The sequence below is a fragment of the Lepisosteus platostomus genome, chromosome 1 (assembly GCF_059453375.1).
Source record: "Lepisosteus platostomus isolate fLepPlt1 chromosome 1, fLepPlt1.hap1, whole genome shotgun sequence".
Lineage (NCBI taxonomy): Eukaryota > Metazoa > Chordata > Actinopteri > Semionotiformes > Lepisosteidae > Lepisosteus > Lepisosteus platostomus.
The window spans coordinates 79,173,053-79,192,237 of NC_142611.1; the positions used below are offsets into that span (position 1 = coordinate 79,173,053).

General features: G+C 37.1%; 1 protein-coding gene across 2 annotated transcripts; it reads left to right on the forward strand.

Annotated features, from left to right (window-relative positions):
* The first annotated feature begins 1,137 nt into the window (after window positions 1-1,137).
* pcgf1 (polycomb group ring finger 1) lies at window positions 1,138-18,824 on the forward strand. 2 transcript variants are annotated; one of them, XM_088638240.1, is made up of 9 exons: window positions 1,138-1,285; window positions 2,495-2,600; window positions 3,572-3,724; window positions 5,988-6,059; window positions 6,174-6,279; window positions 10,385-10,424; window positions 17,157-17,243; window positions 18,052-18,132; window positions 18,591-18,824. In XM_088638240.1, exons 1-9 carry the CDS (start codon window positions 1,199-1,201, stop codon window positions 18,639-18,641), a joined length of 783 nt encoding a protein of 260 aa, XP_088494366.1. In that variant the 5' UTR covers window positions 1,138-1,198; the 3' UTR covers window positions 18,642-18,824. The 2 variants fall into 2 exon arrangements, with proteins under 2 accessions (XP_088494366.1, XP_088494367.1); XM_088638241.1 differs by having other exon boundaries at window positions 1,140-1,285; window positions 17,160-17,243.
* Window positions 18,825-19,185: the final 361 nt, after the last annotated feature.

A 19,185-nucleotide genomic window follows, 5' to 3' on the forward strand; every position in this document is an offset into this window, starting at 1 on the left:
TTTGCCTTTATTTATGACATCTTCATAACTACACATCTTCCTTAGTTAGCCGTACTACGTTATGGTGTAGCTAGTTAGTAATTGCATATCGATGTAAATGTATAACAAAGATATCCTGAAGTGTCACTACAAAGAACGCTAGCCACAGAGGCTTCCTCAGGACATACTGTAAAGCTGTCTAACTATTAATGTAGAGAGTAACCTTATTGTGGGCTATTCTGATGACTTATCGTAGTTCTAGGGTGGTACTTACACATTACTACCGCTATATCGTCTCTGTAATAAATTGTACTCCAAGGCTTCTCAGTCCAGGGACTCCAGATTTGGTTCAATATGTACAAAATTGAATGGATAATTCGCACAGTTAAAATCTTTCCAGCTTTTCAAGGCGTGCAAGACTCCAAATTACCTTCAATATTTTACTTTTTAGTTTTAAAACCACGGTTGTTTCAAAGCTATAAAACAAGTTCAAAGTTTATCCAAAGCAACCTATCGATGCCTAGGTGTGAACAGTGAACCATCTTCTGCTACCAAAGTCACTTAAAACATTATATCCCACAATCTTGTTTTAGTTCCAAAGGAGTTTAGCGGAACGCTTGATTAAAATATTAACAAATTTGGACTTTCTTAGTTGTCTGCTGCTCTAAAACGGGTGATACCCTAGATTTAACTAGGGGAACTAAAAAAATACACAATTCTTGTAACAGATATATTTTGGAGGATAAAGTGCAGCACATAGATGTAAACCCATAGGTTACAGTTCGATTTTCCATTTATTTTTACTTTCTTTAATGAGATAGCTTATTTGCTTATTATTTGGTACAAAAATAATGACTACCTTTCTTTATACCTTTCTTAAAACACTATGTTCGTGTGCCTTATTCAGTGCAATTTAGGTTGACCGTGAAATTTTCTGAGCAGGTTTTATTTAATAAATGTAATTAGTTTATTTAGTTTTAAGTCAAATCGTCTAATTTCGCATTCAAACGTTTTTGTCGAGAAGGTTTAATTGCATAAAATAGTGTACGGAAAATAAACATCATCTAAAATATCTTTCTGAAGAAAAAGATACGAATGGAAACACAGAAGTTACATCTTTTCCATCTCGATCTACTGTACTACATCTTTTTCCCTCGTAGGCTGTTGCGGTTGTTATGACAACACAATTCTAAACCGGAAGTAGGCCTAAGTGCCAAAGATGGCGGCGCAGGGACCGATGGCGATAGCTATGCGGCTGAGAAATCAGCTGCAGTCGGTTTATAAGCTTGACCCTTTAAGGAATGAGGTTAGTGCCATTCAGTATCTGGGTTTTCGCGTTCGTTTCGATCTAGTGGGTGTTCGGGAGCTGATGTGGAGGCTCTGTATAAATGGCAGGAAAGCAGCGCCACTTCGAGATGTTTGTTCTGCGAGAGGAGCAATGGACAGTAGACTCGTACGCTGTAATTGCGCAGGCGTGAGTGGGAGAGTTTCTTCTGCTTTCTGTTTCGTTGAACTACTTGTGTGTTACCTGCGCAGCTAAATTCTCCTCTCGCTGGCAGCCGTCCTCCGTGTAGCCGAAGTTCAAGCAGCGTGCTCTCCTCTTTCCGGGACTCGGTGATGCTTGAGCGCGTTTAGAGAACAAACCCTGGTTCTTGGCAGTATTATGAGGGTAGCTAGCTAACAAAAATGAGGTAGTCCCCGTCGCATCTTCGACAATATTTAGGACGGGGGGTCTGTTGTTGTTTACGTTCTTTTCGTGATAAAATGGGAAGTTGTGTTGTACAAGAGAGTTAGTTATGGATATCCTAGTTGTGTCTGGAACACGGGAGGGTTTCGGGCCCTTGAGCGCACAGACGCACCGCCGCTGGTGCGACAGGACTTCTCTCGCCCAGCTGCGCGCTTCGGCAAGCCAAGACTGGGCAGGGGAGCTAAATATAGCAGGTTAATTGTGCTAAGCATCCCATGCCCGCTAACTCGGGGTTGCTTTGTAAAGAGGAAACTAATTGTTTGTTTTTTCGCACCAGATGCTGGAGCCAGAGCTAGTTAACTAGTTTTCACTCTCCTTAGAATTTGAATGCAGCGGGCGCGGAACGGGTTTTGTTTTCAGCCTTAAAATAACGAGACACCCGTGAGCTGCAAATGACACCCTTGTTTTCGTCAACGCTGCGCAACGCCTCTTTGTTCTGATCAGTAGATTAAGTAAACAGAAGCAGAGTTTTCCGTGACTGTCTCCCCTTTTGGAAAATTTCAGATCTCGCCTTCGAACCATTGGTGACGTTAGAAAATGTGTTTTCCCCAGTGCTGGTCAATCTGGCCAACATTTTGGGGGCTTAAGATCTTTGGCACAGGATAGAAAGTAACATCGTGTTACAAGTGTTTTTGTTTGGGACCAATAACTTAAAAATACAAAAGAAAGAATTTTATATTGGTCTTACTTTTTGTGCGCAGCATGTAAAATAATGGATTTCGTTTCAATTTCGTATAAATAAACTCACGTGCTGACTTTTATCTGCAGGAAGAAGTTAAGGTTAAAATTAAAGACCTAAATGAGCATATTGTCTGCTACCTGTGTGCCGGGTACTTCATCGATGCCACAACAATCACCGAGTGCTTGCATACATGTAAGTGTAACTTATTTTGAGTATTACAAAGGTGTTTTTTTGCCTTTTTCTGAAGTGTAAGATTCCAGAATACCTTAAACGTTTTTAGGCTGTTTGAAATCATCAGGTATTTCAAATGCTGTGCAAGGAGTTAAAATTATATCTAAAGAAACTTATAGAGTCTGATATGCAGTTCACATCTAAATATCTGGTACTACTAGAAGCCTTTCTAATAATTTCTATTAAGTCCTTGTCCTCAGTGACGCAGGTAATGCCTAGTTTTCATTCCAAAAAGCACATAGTTAACTGAATATTCTTTTTTCATTTTAATTGCACCTTTAGAGACTTTGCCTTTCTTAAAGGAGCTTTAAAACAGTCGCACTACTTAAAGGTCCAGCCAAGCATAATATTTTTTTACAATGCAAAGAGAATAGAGAAAACGCAACATTTCAGCTGTGAAGCCTTCTTCAGGTGCAGACTACGCATGCTGACGCAGCTACCCACCTGAACTACTTCTTTTTTATGATTTCCGCTTCCCACCTTATTTGATCACATGAGCCAAACCTTTAATTATTTCCTTTATTGGAGAGTTATTGGGGCAGCACAGTGGTTACACTGAGCAGCCTCTCAGTGCTGGGGCCCTGGGTTTGACTCTGGACCTGGGGTGCTGTCTGCAGGGAGCTTTTGTTTTCTCCCTGTGTTTGTGGGTTTCCTCTAGATGTCCCAGTTTCCCCCCACATCCTACGACATACTGGTAGGTCAATAGGCATCTGGGTAAATTGGCCCTCGATGTGAATGCTTGTGTCCGTGGATGCTCTGTGATGGACTGGCGTCCTGTCCAGGCTATTTCCTGCCTGGCGCCCATGCCTGGGATAGGCTCCGGATCCCTTGGTCCTGATTTGGAAAAAGCTGTTAGAAAATGGACAGGTGGATATTGGCACTGAGCTTGTTATTTTTTTTATTAATATGTAAATGCATTTTATCATTTGCAGTCTGTAAGAGCTGCATTGTGAAGTATCTTCAAACCAGCAAATACTGTCCAATGTGTAATATAAAAATCCATGAAACACAGCCATTACTGAACCTTAAACTGGACAGAGTGATGCAAGACATTGTCTACAAACTGGTACCAGGATTGCAAGAGAGTAAGTATTAAATTTTAAATTGGTTTGGGTGAATGTCGTGCCACATTTAAATTTCAGAATAGCGGCAACTGTGTTTATTCAATCAGCATTCTTATTATACTTGTTGACTATTAAATGAGTATTCCTGGAATAAAAGTATAAAATTTCCTGTCCCACTAATTTTGTTCACCTTAAGTCATAACTCTGTAGGGAAAGGGTTAGAATATAAATTCACCAATCAGCTCTACAGAGAATAGGTAGCCTTAACTGAAAACAATAGTCATAATTCATTTCCAAATCTCTTTATAATGCATTCCCTACCCCTATCTTGGTATGTACTACTGGCCACATTGAGTTATTACTATAAAAAATCGTAATTAACACTGATCTTTCTCTTGGCATTGAAGTAATAACATGTTTTTTTACTCCTCACTTTTTGAAAACATTCACACAGAATTAAATGCCAATTAAAAGGTAAATACTGTGTGTACTACTAGTGTGGTAAAGGTGATGGGATTAAGTTCTAACACTTCCAGTTGGAATCATTTCTCTTTTTGGAAGTGGCTTTTCAACCTATTTCACTGAAGCAGGTTCCATGTAGCAATGGTAGTTTGTAAAGAATGTGTAGGTGTGATGAGATATTAAAAGTGAATTTTGACCAAAACTAATTTTTTCAGAAAAGAGGTTGTCCCAAGGAATGGATAAGTCTTTAGTAGTTATTTTTCACAGAATGTAAGACTACAAAAGTAATCCATAGCATGCGTTTCTTAACATAACCTAAATATAATGAATTGGGTTATCAAATAAAGCACTTATAAATTGCTAATTTATTACATAATGCTTTTATGTATGCTTGGTTGTTAGCAGACTGCTGAATTTTAGGAATCTATTAGTTTGTTTTTACAATGAAATTCCAGAAATGATAAATTTGGAAAAAGGTTACACAAAATAACATTATATACAGCTGTGATTATTATATAACCCTTTGTTTTGGGAAAAATGGATAAAAGGTAGTATATGTTGAACCACCTTTGATTCTTAAGACATGTTAAAGACAAGGGTCAGTGAGTATCACAGTGGTTTCTACACTGGATGTCTAAAAAAATCCAGTGGCTACTTACTTTCGGAAAGTCAATCTGAGTTCACTTCTTTAAAATCCATATATACACAAATTTCTGTGGAGGAGAGTTTATCAATAGTTACTCAAGAGAAACATCTTGTACTATATCTCTTATTTACTAACATTGTTACTGGAGGGCCTTACACACTGGGTGTGAATCGAGTGAGCAAATGCCTGTAGTGACGTGAATGATGTGAAGTGTACCAAATTTTTAAAAATGCAAAAAAGGGAAACTGTTGTTAACTAACGAAGACAAAGCTGAGGGTGAAACATTTGGTGTAAGGACATGGTAACAGGAATACCACCAGGTAATTAAAACGGCAGTGTTCTGCTCAATCCAGTTACAGGACTCTGTTGTCACTAAAACTACTAATTACAGAGAAGTCATTGGACCAGTTGAAAGACTTCAGTTCAGTATTTCTGTAGTAATAAAGGTGATTTGCAGTTGATCCATTATGACATGTAATAGGATTCGGTATTGCGATTATTTTTTCAGAAAATTTTCTGTTCACTCTTTATTTACCTTGCTTTTTATTTGCAAGCTCATAATTGCATCCAGTGTGCCTAGCCCTTTGTAGATATTAATGAGGAATCTTATATTTAAACATGCTTAAAGTTCAGTCTTGGTGGTTGTATTTAAAAGGTATTTTATATGGTTGATTTAATTATTAATGTGATTTGTAAGTAATGCTTGACTTAATCCACAGTCTTTTCGATTAGTTTTAATGATCATTTGACTTAAAACTCACACAATTGGTAATAAATGTGTTCTAATTGTTTTTGCTTTTTTGTTATATAATAAACCTTATCCTCTGTATATTGTTATGCATCATTATAGTTTAATTTTGAAGGCTAAATTGATATTATTTAATTATGGCTGTGGGGGTTGTCAAATATTATTTTTTTCTAACTTTCAAGTTATATCACACATCAATAAGTAATCTTTAAAATCTCCAGGAGGTCATATGTATTATTTAATCTTATGGAGGTTGCTTCTTTCTACTTTTTTATTGAAACATGCTAGCTTTCTTCTTTCACATTTCATATAAAAAAAAAAAAAATTGGGGCATTCTATGTCCATTCTATGTCCATTGCACCTTCTATAGTTTTGGATATGCATATGTGAACACTATTCATGTCTTTGCATCTCTTCATATGAACCAGGTGAAGACAAAAGGATTAGAGAGTTCTATCAGTCACGTGGTTTAGAACGAGTTATCCAACCTGCTACTGAAGGTATGTAGTTTTCTGCTTCTAGTTTGCATTAATTTCTTGTTTGTAGGCCTTTTTCAAAAATGTTCTACTTGTCGTGAGCACAGATTTAAGCCTTTTCTCTATTTTCTTTTTAAGACTCTGTGCCAGATCCAGCTGGCTTGCCATATGCCAGTTTTGATCACTCAAAAGCCCATTTCTACAGATACGATGAACAGGTCTCCCTCTGTTTAGAAAGACTAAGGTAAGGATGTTTAATTATGATTGGATCCAAAGTTCATATCTCCTTTGATTTCACTTTTCTATTATGCAGTGCAGACCTACTTGTCCCTTCCAGTCTTTTTCATGTAGTATGTCCTGTTTTTCTTTTCTATTTTACTTTCTAATTTGTACTTCGTCATCTTTTTTAATGTTGTTCATTATAATTGTATTTAAAAATATTACATTTGCCCTTAAATATAATTACTTGACACATTTGTGGTTAACCTTACAATAACATGGGTTTCAAATTCTCAGTAGTTTTAGAAATACATCAGATTTGGAAAAATTTCCCTAGAAAGGAAAACTTAAATATTTTTAATATACATTATTTTTCTTTTTCTGTCTGTTGAATACAGTGATGATACTGTAAATGTTATTAACCCTCTATGGCCTGTCAAGACTTGAAAGTCCTCTCAGTAGAAACAGGCTATGATCCAGGAATTTGGGCTTTAAAGAGGAGAAAGGGAAGATTTAAAGTGAGCAGTGACATTAATATCAGAATCGAGATGGCACATCTCCCAGTGAGCAAGATGTGAACAGGCCATATAATTTATGAGTACTTATTTTTTTTGCACAAAAAAGAAAAAATCAGGCCATAAATAAAGGGTTAAACTATTAACCTTTCTGACAGACTTCCGTAAAACTCAACACTTACGAAATACTCTTAGTGTGTATGTATGAATATATAAAGCACAGAAGCACTTTCATTTGGAATATATTTCTTATTAACAAGTGTCTGTACTACTCTACTGTTAATAATTTTAGATGATGCATTAACTGCTTCACTGACTCACAGCCTGTCTACAGTGATTACTTTCTCGATTACCTTCTTATAGCTGCAAACATACGCTTTGCAATCAATAGCTGTTAAAGAAAACAGAATCAGCTTCTGTATTGACTTTCTTGTCTCAGGCTGAACTCATCTTGCAATCTAGTGAATTTTAGTCAGCTGGGTCGCACTATGATCAATACCCATTTTAGAGAAAAAAAACGAGAAAAACAATCACTTTAGATTTGTTATATTCTTGAAACAGTGGAAAATGAACTTTTTAAAAAGCAAAAGAATTCAGTCGAGACCTAGAGCTCACCTATTGAATGCTATTTAATTTTGTTAAAAATAAATAATTTAGATATTTTTAAGACATTAATTCTAACTATATTATCATTAGTGACCTCGCATTTCAAGTCACACTATTTTGTCTTGTTTGCAAGAAACGTTTAGTGCTGCATTCATTGTAAGTATATGCAGTTCCTTCAGAAACTATTCACCCTCCTTGGATTTTTTCACAGTCTTAAATAAAATATAAATATTTATATGGAATGACTTCTCTGATCTACACACCTTATTCTATAAAGTTAAAGTGGGATAGAAGTTATTTATTTTACTTTTATAATTTACAAGAAAATGTCTTAATTTGATATGTACACATGGTCTTTTCTGTGATACTCCAAATTTAGCCCTGGTGGCTTGACTTTCCTCCTGAGATCATTCTAAAACTTGAGTGCACCTGTGGACAGTTCAATTGGTTGACATGATTTCAGAAGAAATACACCTGTCTGTATAAGGTACCTTGGCTGACAGTGCATGTCAGAGCACAAACTACCATAAAGAGCCATCTTTACAACTCTGTTACTGAATTGTAAGGAGGCGTAGATCTGGGGAAGGGTATAAAAACATATCTATGGTGTTAAAAATTCAAAGGGGCACAGTCAAGTCAATCATTAGGAAATGGAATGAATACAGATTCTTCCTAGAGCTGTCCTTCCAAACTGAGCAGCCAGGTAAGAAGTACCATCGTCAGAGAGGTGACCAAGGATCCAATGACTACCCTCACAACTATAGAGTTCAATTGGAGAACCTGTTCAAGGAAAACAACATATGAAACACTATACAGTTTAGACTTTATGTATTGATTCGGGGCTGAATACTTGAGTAAACAAGCTATTTCAATTTTTATTTTTTATACAATTTTTTGTATGCATTAAAAATTCTGGTTGTAATAATATAGGCTGTAGTGAATTGCATTATAATATCAGAAATGCACCAGATTCTCATAATTCACAAGATCAAACTTAAGCCTATTATCACTATCCAATTTTTCTTAACTTGTTAGAGAATAGTTTCAGCTCAAAGTAAAAGAAAAATTATTGACAACAGTATAACTTTCTTTTAAGTGCTCCTTTGCATTCTGACACTGCAGTAAACAGTGAGTAATGTTTTAAAGTATCTTGCAACACAAGGCATAGAACAGCATGTTCTTAAGATTGATAACAGAATTAACGTTTTTAAACGTAGTCTTTATTTTTATATTTTTAACTTTTATACTTGAAAATGTCACCTTGTATTATACAAATTTTCTGTGTGGAGTAGATCAGTTGGTTAGTTGAGTTATTAGTGAATGTTTCCAGTTGATGTCCAGTAAACCAGGAGAACATCCGCCCATGTCAGCAGATACGGAGCAGACATGCAGACCCATTAATTGGGAAGATTTAAGTACGGTGGTCTGGGTAGGGGTTTCTAATTGCTTCAATACTCCAATTGATGGCAGACAAACTACATGGTTCTAAATTGATCGTGTCTTAGGGACTCCTTGCCTCCTGGATGACTCCTCCCCAAGCATCTCAAGGAATGGGACAGAATCCCAGAATCCCCAAAAAACATCTGCAACCTTGTGTAAAGCTTCTGTCGCAGATGTGCCACCCATGCTAGCAGCCTGGTACTTTTTTCAGTAAGACACTGTTGAAGACTATATGTTAATCAGTATAATACATTCATGTAACATATGTGTTCATTAAATTTTAGTGTGAATCCTACCTAATCGGTTTTGTCATTTTTGTGATAGGTGATGCTTTTTTGATGTACTGAACAGTATCACAGGAAAAGAGTCTTTTAATATTGCTGAAATTCTGAAATGCACAGATTGCTGAAGGCTTGGTCCTCTCATGATTTATAAAAAATCAACAGTGGCCTGGGAATGGTAAAATGGAGTTCATTGTCTTCCACTGGTATTTTTGAGCCCAAAGTGTAAAAAGAGAAAGCACATTTAAAAACTACAGTAAATTCAATTAGTGTGCACATCTGTATTGACAAAATGTATCGTCAATTGCATTAAGCACCTTGGGGCAACCTTGCTGTGAAAGGCGCTATATAAAATAAATTGAATTGAATATCTGTAAAGTAGCCACTGGAGGTTTGAATTTGCTTGGTAATCTCTGCAGTTCTGCAACTGCTTGGTTCCACGCCTAATTAGGATTAGGACTAAGTGATCGGATAAATTCTAAGTGATAATTAGCAGGGCACTTTAGTTAGGTGTGCTGCCTGGCTACAGTTACGAGCTGGCTGACAAACTGGTTGCCATTCAAATGGAAAATTCACACATTGAATTGTTCTTTAATTTGTATTAGTAGAATTGGTGGCAAGACTAATCTCTTTCCTGCAGCATGTGAGACATATTTGCAGTGTTTTGCTTGATAGCTATATTTGTGTGTTGCTGATTTCAATCTTTGACATTCAAAGGTAATTTAATTAGATCAGAAGTCTTCACTTTTTTAGGGTCAAACACTGACCCTAAAACTTTTAGATGTGCATGAAGAAATAAATATTGTCTTGTTGCTAAATGAGATGACTAGTAATAAGGTGCTTAGGTTTTCTGATAAGAGAACCAGACTTTGAAATAAGTATTATGTTTACAGTAGAATGACCTTTTGCATTGCAATATTAATCCTTTTAAGTTAGGTTGTATCATTGGTGTTTGAGTTATGTCTGGCCAAAGTAAATGTGAAACTTGAGAGCTGATATTTCTTAGTTTAATTTCCTTGTGTCCTTATTCTCTTATATGGAACAGGTCATCAGTCTATGGATTGCCTTCCTAGCTTTGCAGGATATGAATTTCTTGTCTTGTTTCTCTCCAAATAAACAGCTTTAGTAGGTTTCTCAGATTTGGTTAGACTGTTCAAATATGTATGATGTTTTATTGTAGGTCAATGATTTTTCTTGTCATACAGGTTGGAATTGACCATACTGGACACATTGTTTTAAAGTATGCACATTAGTGAAGCTAATTTTTTTCCTGTTATTCATCTTTTAGTTCATCATCTGGGAAAGACAAAAACAAGCTCACATTGCAGGTAAGGGTTTTCTGTGCTTATAAAGAATAAAACTGCTAATGTTGGTATTTGCTTTAAACAGCTGTCAGTTCTTGCTGCAGTGTTGTTTACAAAAGTAGTTTTTAACATCTTGTTGTTAACATTTGCAAGTATCTTTTAAAGAAACCAAATATTGTTAATATCTCTTCTAATGAGAGAATCATGTCTTTGGTTATGAAAGTATTTTAATTTTACCCAGCTGCATTTTGTTTTATGCAGTAGCTCCAGTAAGAGCTTTCAAACAAATGTGTAGAAGACTGGATGCAATCAAAAGGTGGAAATTCCACTGTGTGCCAGCAGAGGTCCCCATCTATTCATTTCACTTTTAATAATAATAGTTCCTTACACTTATATAGTGCGTTTCTGGACACTCCACTCAAAGCGCTTTACAGGTAATGGGGACTCCCCTCCACCACCAGTGTGTAGCCCCACCTAGATGATGCGATGGCAGCCATAGTGCGCCAGAACGCTCACCACACATCAGCTATCAGTGGGGAGGAGAGCAGAGTAATGAAGCCAATTCATAGAGGGGGATTGTTAGGAGGCCATGATTGATAAAGACCGATGGGAAATTTGGCCACGACGCCGGGGTTACACCCCTACTGTTTTCGAGAAACGCCCTGGGATTTTTAATGACCACAGAGAGTCAGGACCTCGGTTTTACATCTCATCTGAAGGAAGGAGCCTGTTTACAGTATAGTGTCCCCGTCACTGTGCTGGGGCATTAGGACCCACACAGTCCGCAGGTTGAGTGCCCCCTGCTGGCCCCACTAACCTCTTTCATCAGCAACCATAGTTTTTCCCAGGAGTCTCCCATCCAGGTACTGACCAGGCTCACACCTGCTGAGCTCCAGTGGGCTGCCAGTTGCAGAGTGATATGGCTGCTGGCATGTTTTAAAAACTAGTGTGTAGTAAAATGTTGGTTTGGCAGTTTTGGTAAGTCCAACCGCATTCCTAAACTAGTGAGACTGATTTTGACTTTTTCGAAAAGATACCGACAGCAACATGACATAAGGTGTTATTGAATTCATTTGCCCTCCATTGTACTGTGTGTGATGTAGCATGCCAAGAGGCCAATCGCATGCTACAGAAAATGTCACAAATGCAGGGTTAGAGCCCTTTCCCCTTTTTATATTTCACGTAGTTGTACATAACTTGATTGTGGGCACACCTTTGATGGCAGCACTGAGGTATCAGTACTAATGATGCAGAGTGTTTCCCAGCAATAAAGGTGATAAATGGCAATACACTGTCAACACTGGGAACAATCTGATTGAAAATGTTTGCTGTGGCAAAACATGAAAAAAACTCAAAGTATTTTATTTGGGTTTCATTCTTTTGTATGTGTTGGCATAAGGAATATGTTAGGGAATAGGAGAAAGGCAGGACTTGTGTAGGCAGTGATTTATTATATTTGTGAGTACCAGCTACCTTTCTGACCACACTAGTTTGCTGCCGTATGTGTTGGAGTTGGGATAGCTTGGTTGATGGTCGCCAAGCCTGGCCAGCAATAAAAGAGTGCACAGTCAGTTCTAACCATACAGCCAAGTGCTTTATTATATATAAGGTTTAAGGTTACCTATGTGGATACTCACCTACTTCGAAAGCCTCTCATTATCCTTTGTTTAAACAAAAGAAGCAAGCACTTTTTCTTAATCCCACATCAAAGGTTTTCCCTCTCTGTCTGTACTGCCTGGTTCTCTTCCGCCAGGCACTGGCTGTCCTGGCCTGATAGAGGCACAGCTCCCTTCCTATTATATCTTGTATTCTTTTTGACCATTTATGACATATTTTTCGACCGACAACATTGGTCCTGCAGTTTTTTCCCATCCCTCACTTTGAGGCATCTCTGCCCCTTGTTGAGTCACAGAGTTTACTATGGAAAGCCCGCACCTTGGTACTGAGGCATTCTTCTGCCTTTACTTGTGTTCTGTATGTATTCACTCAGTACTCCTGTAAGCTAGCTCAACTTCAGTTCTGGTGGAAGAAGGATGAACCACACTTTTGCCAGTATCCCACAATCTTTGCTGCTTTTGTGTGCAGCTCACAATATTCTGTTTGATGCTGATCTTGGAATTCAGTCATCACATGCTCTGTAGAATTTAAAATGTTTCAAATCAAATATGCTGCAATAACTGCTAGTTCCTATGTTGTTTCTGAAGGTGCTCCACTCACCTTAGATTTAAGTGCCATTTAAAAAACAGAAGTTAGAAAATTAATTTACGAAGGCAGAACCCGGGACGAAAATTACAGTAAACAACTTTAACTGGGATATTGTGTAGGATTAGCAGAGCATTGAAACAATTGTTAAAACTGTTCCTAAATACTTGTGCAGTGAGACAATTGCTGTTATTTAGCTCTCTGGTATAGAGGGTCAATGATTTACCTTCCAAAGCCTAAATCAGCAGAGGTTTCACCATGCTGTGTTCAGAGGCATTTGAGTACACTTGTTTTTGCTTACCTCACTTCTCTGAGTTTCTTAATGTGCTCTAGAGACTCCATACCTGCTTCAGGGTCTGCTGATGCACATTCCCCAGCTCTTCTCATGTTGCGAAGGCCAAGATGCTTTTCAAAACTGTTAAACCTGGCTCTAGTATCTCCTTTTTTAATGCAATACAGTCACCATAACAAGAGAAGAGCTTTTGCCAAGGTCAGCCATGAACAGGAACGGCATTTTTTCCGGTGGTCGGTAAAACAGTTTCAAAAAGGTGTTTGCAAATGAGGGGATCAGCTAGCTGCTGTGTTTGGTGTGGGGTTCTTCTGTGAGGATACCATCTCGCCTTTTAGTTGGCAATACCTGTTAGCCAATAAGAGACCTAGCATATGAAATGTTCCGCCTTTCGAATTGGTTTACATTGCACAAGATTGTCTTTTATGTATTAACTGTATAAAGAATAATCAATTAGGAACTAAATGGATCATTTTTGTGCTTTAGTAGTTCTTCCCTCATTATATCTGTTATGTTCTTTGTGAAATGTATGCTTTCCTTACACAAGCATTAAACTTATTTTAGCTCTCCTGTAGTTTTCTTAATTTTGCCTGGAGGTTAAAAGTTATTCTCTTTCAGTGGTCATTTATCTTCAGAATGGAAATAGGGAATAATTAAGGATGCCTCAAGACGTGTGCCATGCTTGACTTTTTTTTTTTGGCTCTTAAGGGTTTTCCTTTAGAATTTGTTTTTCTTGACCACTGCGTGTGGGTGAGTGGCAGTGATGAGAAACGATGGCTAACCCATGGAGCATGCAGTATTAGGTTAGTCAGAAGAATGTGAACAGGAGAATACAGATAAGCCACAATTAAGAACAAGCTGAAATATTACTTTATTTTCCTGACTCTTTGAAAGTTGAAACTATGATTTGCGCAAGGCGTTCTTTAAATCTGCTGAGGTTCATTGTTTAATTTAAAGTTGGGGAACACAGGCTTGCGTTTATTTTTAATGAGCGGAACAAGATGGAGCATGTTATTGAAAAGAAAAAAAATGAAAATTGTTTTGAAACTTGAAATTAGTTTTAAAAACTAATTTTCTATAAAGATACGTTTACAAAAGCTGCATCATAGAATTTTGATTTGTACAGTTATTTGGCGAGTTATTTTTCATTGAAACTCTAAGCTGGTTAAAGGAATAATAGTTTTATTAGTAGACTATTACTAAAACTACCTATAGTAGGAGTACTCAAGTCACTGCTCCCGTTAGTCCGCACTCTGTGCAAACTGGTGGTCCACAAATTCAGGAAAGCAAAATCATTGCTTTTGTTTGTTCTTTGACTTCCAGAGATTCACAAAGCTAAACATGGAATTCCATTCCAGGAACCTGCCCGTTTTTATTCCAGCCAATTTAAGTGAAAAAATTGGACACTTGACATTTATAATAGTATTAGTATATTAATACTACTAGAGTAAGGAGAATGTATGAGAACTAGAGAAGAGGAATTCCTTATGTTGTAAACATTCAACTGGGACCAAGTATTCTGCAGTAGATCAAGTGTGTATTCTTCACTGATATACCAGCACTTCCAGATGTTAGCATGAAAGTGGTGGGTGAATATTCCTGCAGCTGTGAAATGCATTTCAAAATGTTTGTAATATACAAACTGATGTGTTTGTTAGAATTTTATGAAATAATATATCTATATACATAGAGCTTACTGAAAAATGTTGAATTTGTGTTTCTATAAATGTAAAAATGCAGAAGTGATCATGAAATTTCCTGAAGCATGTCAGTGGTATAATGCTGGATAGAGAACCCAAGTGGTATAATTAAGATAACAGTGGTCCGAGAGGAAAAGGTTCCTCTTAAAATCAAGGCGGCGGGTTTGGTTTTAGAAATATTGCACAGTGCCAAAGCACCGTATCCACTGAATTCCGCTGATCCCTGAGGGGGTCAATTCTCATTAACTTTTACCCATTTTCATTGACTGGGGACATAGCCAGGGAGAGTGGTGACCAAAGAGGCAGTAAATCAAAAACATATTTAACAGCAAATAGATACACTCTCAGCAGTTAATGTGAAGCAAAGGAGGGCTGGAAGAGGTCAGGAATTCTCTATAGCAGCTGACTCCAGTTGATGGGAGTTTATTGATTTCAGTGTTTCTCGGCTTGTTGCAGTAAATTTATTAATTCCCTTGCTATTGAGAGGCAGTTGCTTTCTTTAAGGGAGCTGAAGATTTTTAAAAAAGAAATCAGACCTTCTGCTGGTGTTTTATCTTTATTAAAATTGTATTGGTAAATTGAAATGAAATAATAGAATTATCACAAAAGGTTTCTGCTTGTAGACAGTATTGACATTCTTTCATTGTTATATCTTAAGCTTTGAAATGACTTTTTCAATTTAGGAACCAGTTGCTGTTCAAAGTAAAAAATAGGCACATTCAATCTATATTCAAGTTTTGTGTTAGTGAAAGGGGAGATTTTTAAGACTTATTTAAAGGTATATTGTATGTTAAGTTTATTTCTTGTTCTTTGAACACTCGTTAATTTTAATGGTTCCTGGCAGGCAATCTGTCATCTTAATTGAGCATTGCAGCAAATTGTAAAAGCATAACAATGTCACAGTAGCATGCAGTTACCAGATACTGAATTAAGTGTTCAGCATTAAATGATGCAGCAAGCACAGTCATGTGAGTTTTGTTCTCATGACTTTAAATGTCTATAGAGTTCTGGGTTCTATGTATGCGCTGTATCGTGAAAAGGATTTTCTAGGCATTAGTATGAACAAGTGATTTTGTGGAAGATGTATTTACTCGCTGTCTTTAAATTATACCGAGAGGCATTATAAGCACAAAAATGAGTTTTGGTGTCTCTGTATATAATGAAAAATGGCATACTTGAGTAAGGCGTGAGAGGTGGTGTATGTCATGGGAACCGCATGACACAGTTTTATATTGGTTAAAACTGTTACCTATCATTTGTGGGGAAAAAAAGCCATTTTGTAAATTAAACCAAACCATACGATTACGTTGTTTATGGTAGAGGATAACCTGCAGTGACCCACAGACATTGAAGTCCAGGACATGCTTCTCTTCTTGGGTTGGTGTGAATACCACATCGTGTGAAACCCAAGGCTTCAATAACCTTTCCTGTAGAAAATCCTTAAGCTGCTCCTTTTAGCATGAAAGAGGAATTTTTCTTAATCTGTACATACTCTAAAATAAAAGCAAAACATGCCCCTGTCTTGTGAAGAATTAGAAACAACCATCAACAGAGAATACAATTTTCTTTTCCACGTATCCTGCCTTTTAATAAAATGAAGAAAAAAGTTAATCTCATAAGAAAAGGAGCAGGACAAGAGTTGGCATCTGACAAGTTTACGTTTCTAGCCATTCCCCAGGATATCCAAGAGTACTTTACAGATAGTGTAGGAGTTGGTGAGAAGATAAAAACTATTAGTGGACATCAGACTGAGGTTCATTGCAGCTGGTCAAGAGAACGGGCATCTGTTTTTGGGGTGAAATCTGGATGCATCATCTCTAGTTAGACAATGGTCCAGTGCATCAAGGCTGTTATAAACCAGTTACATCAAATGAATTCTGTTAGATGAATGACTTGCTTGTGTGTCTTAGGGGCTACACTGTGGGAAGAGCTACATTAATAGACATATGTGGTGTGACAGGTCACAAGTTGTATTTGCTGCCCGAGTTTCTGATGTATGTTTTTCAGAATTTCAAACGTTGCGGTTTCTTTACACTAGGTGGATCACAGAGATGTCAATTACCTATTTTGTAGGTAACGTTTGGTACCAATTTACCCAACTGCTTTACTGGAAAAATCTGCTTAAACTACATTGCTCAAGGCTTATACAGCTGTGAGATATGATGTGATATGGACTTGACCTGAAAGCTTCATTCTGCCTGAGAATCCTATGGTCATGGGTTTAGGGAGTACTGTCCAGATTGTTTTCAAGATGCTGTTCTGTAACTTGATGAAGATCGGTGAAAACTGAAATTTTGGTTCTCCTGAAATATGCAGGGAGGAAATAGTTATATTTTATATTAGCACATAATATAAACAAAAAAAAAAACAAAAACTATCATTAGGATTTACATTTTTTTATTTTCATTAATGTACTGCATGCCTTTCAAAGTGAGACAGGCAAAGTAAGAAAAAATTGATAGAATTACAATATTGTCACATTTCCAGAAGTTATACTTTCTTGTGTAAGTATGTGGGATTGATCTGCAGTAATCATGTAATTACTCTTCTGTCTCTCCTGTATAGCAGAAGTATGTCAGATGTTCTGCAAGGGCAGAGGTGAGGCACCTGAGAAGAGTCCTTTGTCACAGACTCAGTGTTGAAAAACAACAGGTGAGTCTGCCTGTTGTAATGATTAAGATTGCAGTGGAGAACAGAAGCAAAAGCAAGACTATAACTTAAAGGTTGCTTTTCTTTCACAGTGGGCCTATGACTGAGTTGTCTGTCCTATCAAACTGCATTGGTTTAAGGGAATAACAACTGTGTACATGGTTAACATGCAGACTTGATGTGGTCTCCTTTACATTTCTAACTTTTTGTAAAGTGTTCCTCAAGGAAGCACTGCTGTTTGAGGTCAAGCTGCTATTTCAGCACAGATCTCTGCAGATAATCTACAGCATAGCCCAGTTTGGGAAAGTTCCTGTGAAAGGGGATTTCATTTTTAGTTGGCTTACCATTTTTATTTTTATTGCATGTTATTACCATCCTAAGAATTACAAGCATTGGAATCGACACGGGCAAAAACAAACATTTCACAGACGATAGTTAATTGCTTTTGTGCTGTAAGGTTTGAAAAAGAAGAGCAGCTTTTAAAGCTGCAAGTGACATATAGCCACCACCATGTGCAGTAATCCCAGACCTGCAAGCATATTTACAGTGATTGTAAAACACCCCTGTGCTATAAGAATATACATAACCTTTACCTGGCTCATTCCTTTGCATACCTTTCTCATTTCCTGAGAAGCAGCACATTAAATGGGCTCAAACTAGAAATAGTTTAACAGGTGCTTCCTGATTTAATTGACCTAATCCCTCAGGTGAGAGAGATTAATTGATTTAAAGAAAATGTTTAAAGTCCCTTTTGTGTTTTTACAGAGATCTCGTAATGCTTATTGGTTCATGTTGTCTTTTCCACTTATAGGTTCAGATGTTATTCAACAACGAGTCCTTACCGGATCACATGACCATGAAACAACTTTGGCTGTCACATTGGTTTGGAAAGGTAACGACTGTTTCAAATTTGAAATTTCTGTGCAGACTAGTTTGCAGCTTTTGCACACTGAAGCAACATGTAAAGCACTTTTAGGAGAAGTGTGACTGAAATCACTTCAGTAAAAAACATCTTATTTTGTAAACAGGACTAAGGACAAAAATTAATTGTAGAGTACAAAGAAGAGAAAATATATGAATTGATTAAAGAGCTTATGGTTATGCAGTCAAACTTTCAGGTTGTTTTAGAAACATTTTGGCACATGATAATCGTTTTCCATTTTCATTTTGAGTCGCATTAATCGAAGCTTTAGTTTTGCTCAGTGTTCCATTATTTTTTTTCCTAAAAAATCCCTTACAGGGTCAATCAGTACAGGAGGTACTATCCAGCAGGAATAAGTGTTGTATCAGTAATTAATATGTCATCGACCTTGTCGATTTATACAGCATCATCTTTTTGGTTTTTTGTAGTCGCAGCCTTTGGTTCTTCATTACACCATCAAAGACAAGCGGGGAAGATAGAGCCACCAGATATTTCAAAACCACGTTTTTGGCAGTAAATTTCAGTGGGTTTTTTTTGCAATTTAAAAAATATTAACAGCTGTATATAATTTGTACTTTATATATTCTATTTTTAATATTTCTGTAAATAAAATACTTATTTTGTCTGGGTTTTATTTTTTTAAATAAATTTTGTGAATAGTAGAGCTGTAGTTTCCTCTGTGGCCTTTTTTGCGTATGCAGTTGCGTGGCTGCTAGGGGTGTGGACAAGAACGGTGCAGTCCTGAGTCGGAACACAGGAAGGGCTCTGGGAGAGGGGAGGCTGCTTGGCCCCTCATTTGTGTTGCTTCTTTACTTGTTTTTTTTAACAGCAGGTTGGTAGACTGAAGAACAGAGGTAAGACTATTCACAAAGCCATCGTTGATTAATTCGAAAGGGTTTGCCCCTGTTACAGACCAGGGACATGTACACGAGCTTTCAAAATGTGCAACATGGCATGTGGTTTCTTGATATTATAAAAATGAATTCAAAGCTCACAGTACTTCTGCCCAAAAAACATTTAAGA

Bases quoted from the DNA above. Each gene is read 5' to 3' on its own strand.
- pcgf1 (XM_088638240.1), top strand. From the start codon at position 1,199: ATGGCGGCGCAGGGACCGATGGCGATAGCTATGCGGCTGAGAAATCAG. The intron at 6,280-10,384 runs GTAAGGATGTTT...TTCATCTTTTAG, and splicing joins CTCTGTTTAGAAAGACTAAG to TTCATCATCTGGGAAAGACA. The intron at 18,133-18,590 runs GTAACGACTGTT...GGTTTTTTGTAG, and splicing joins TGTCACATTGGTTTGGAAAG to TCGCAGCCTTTGGTTCTTCA.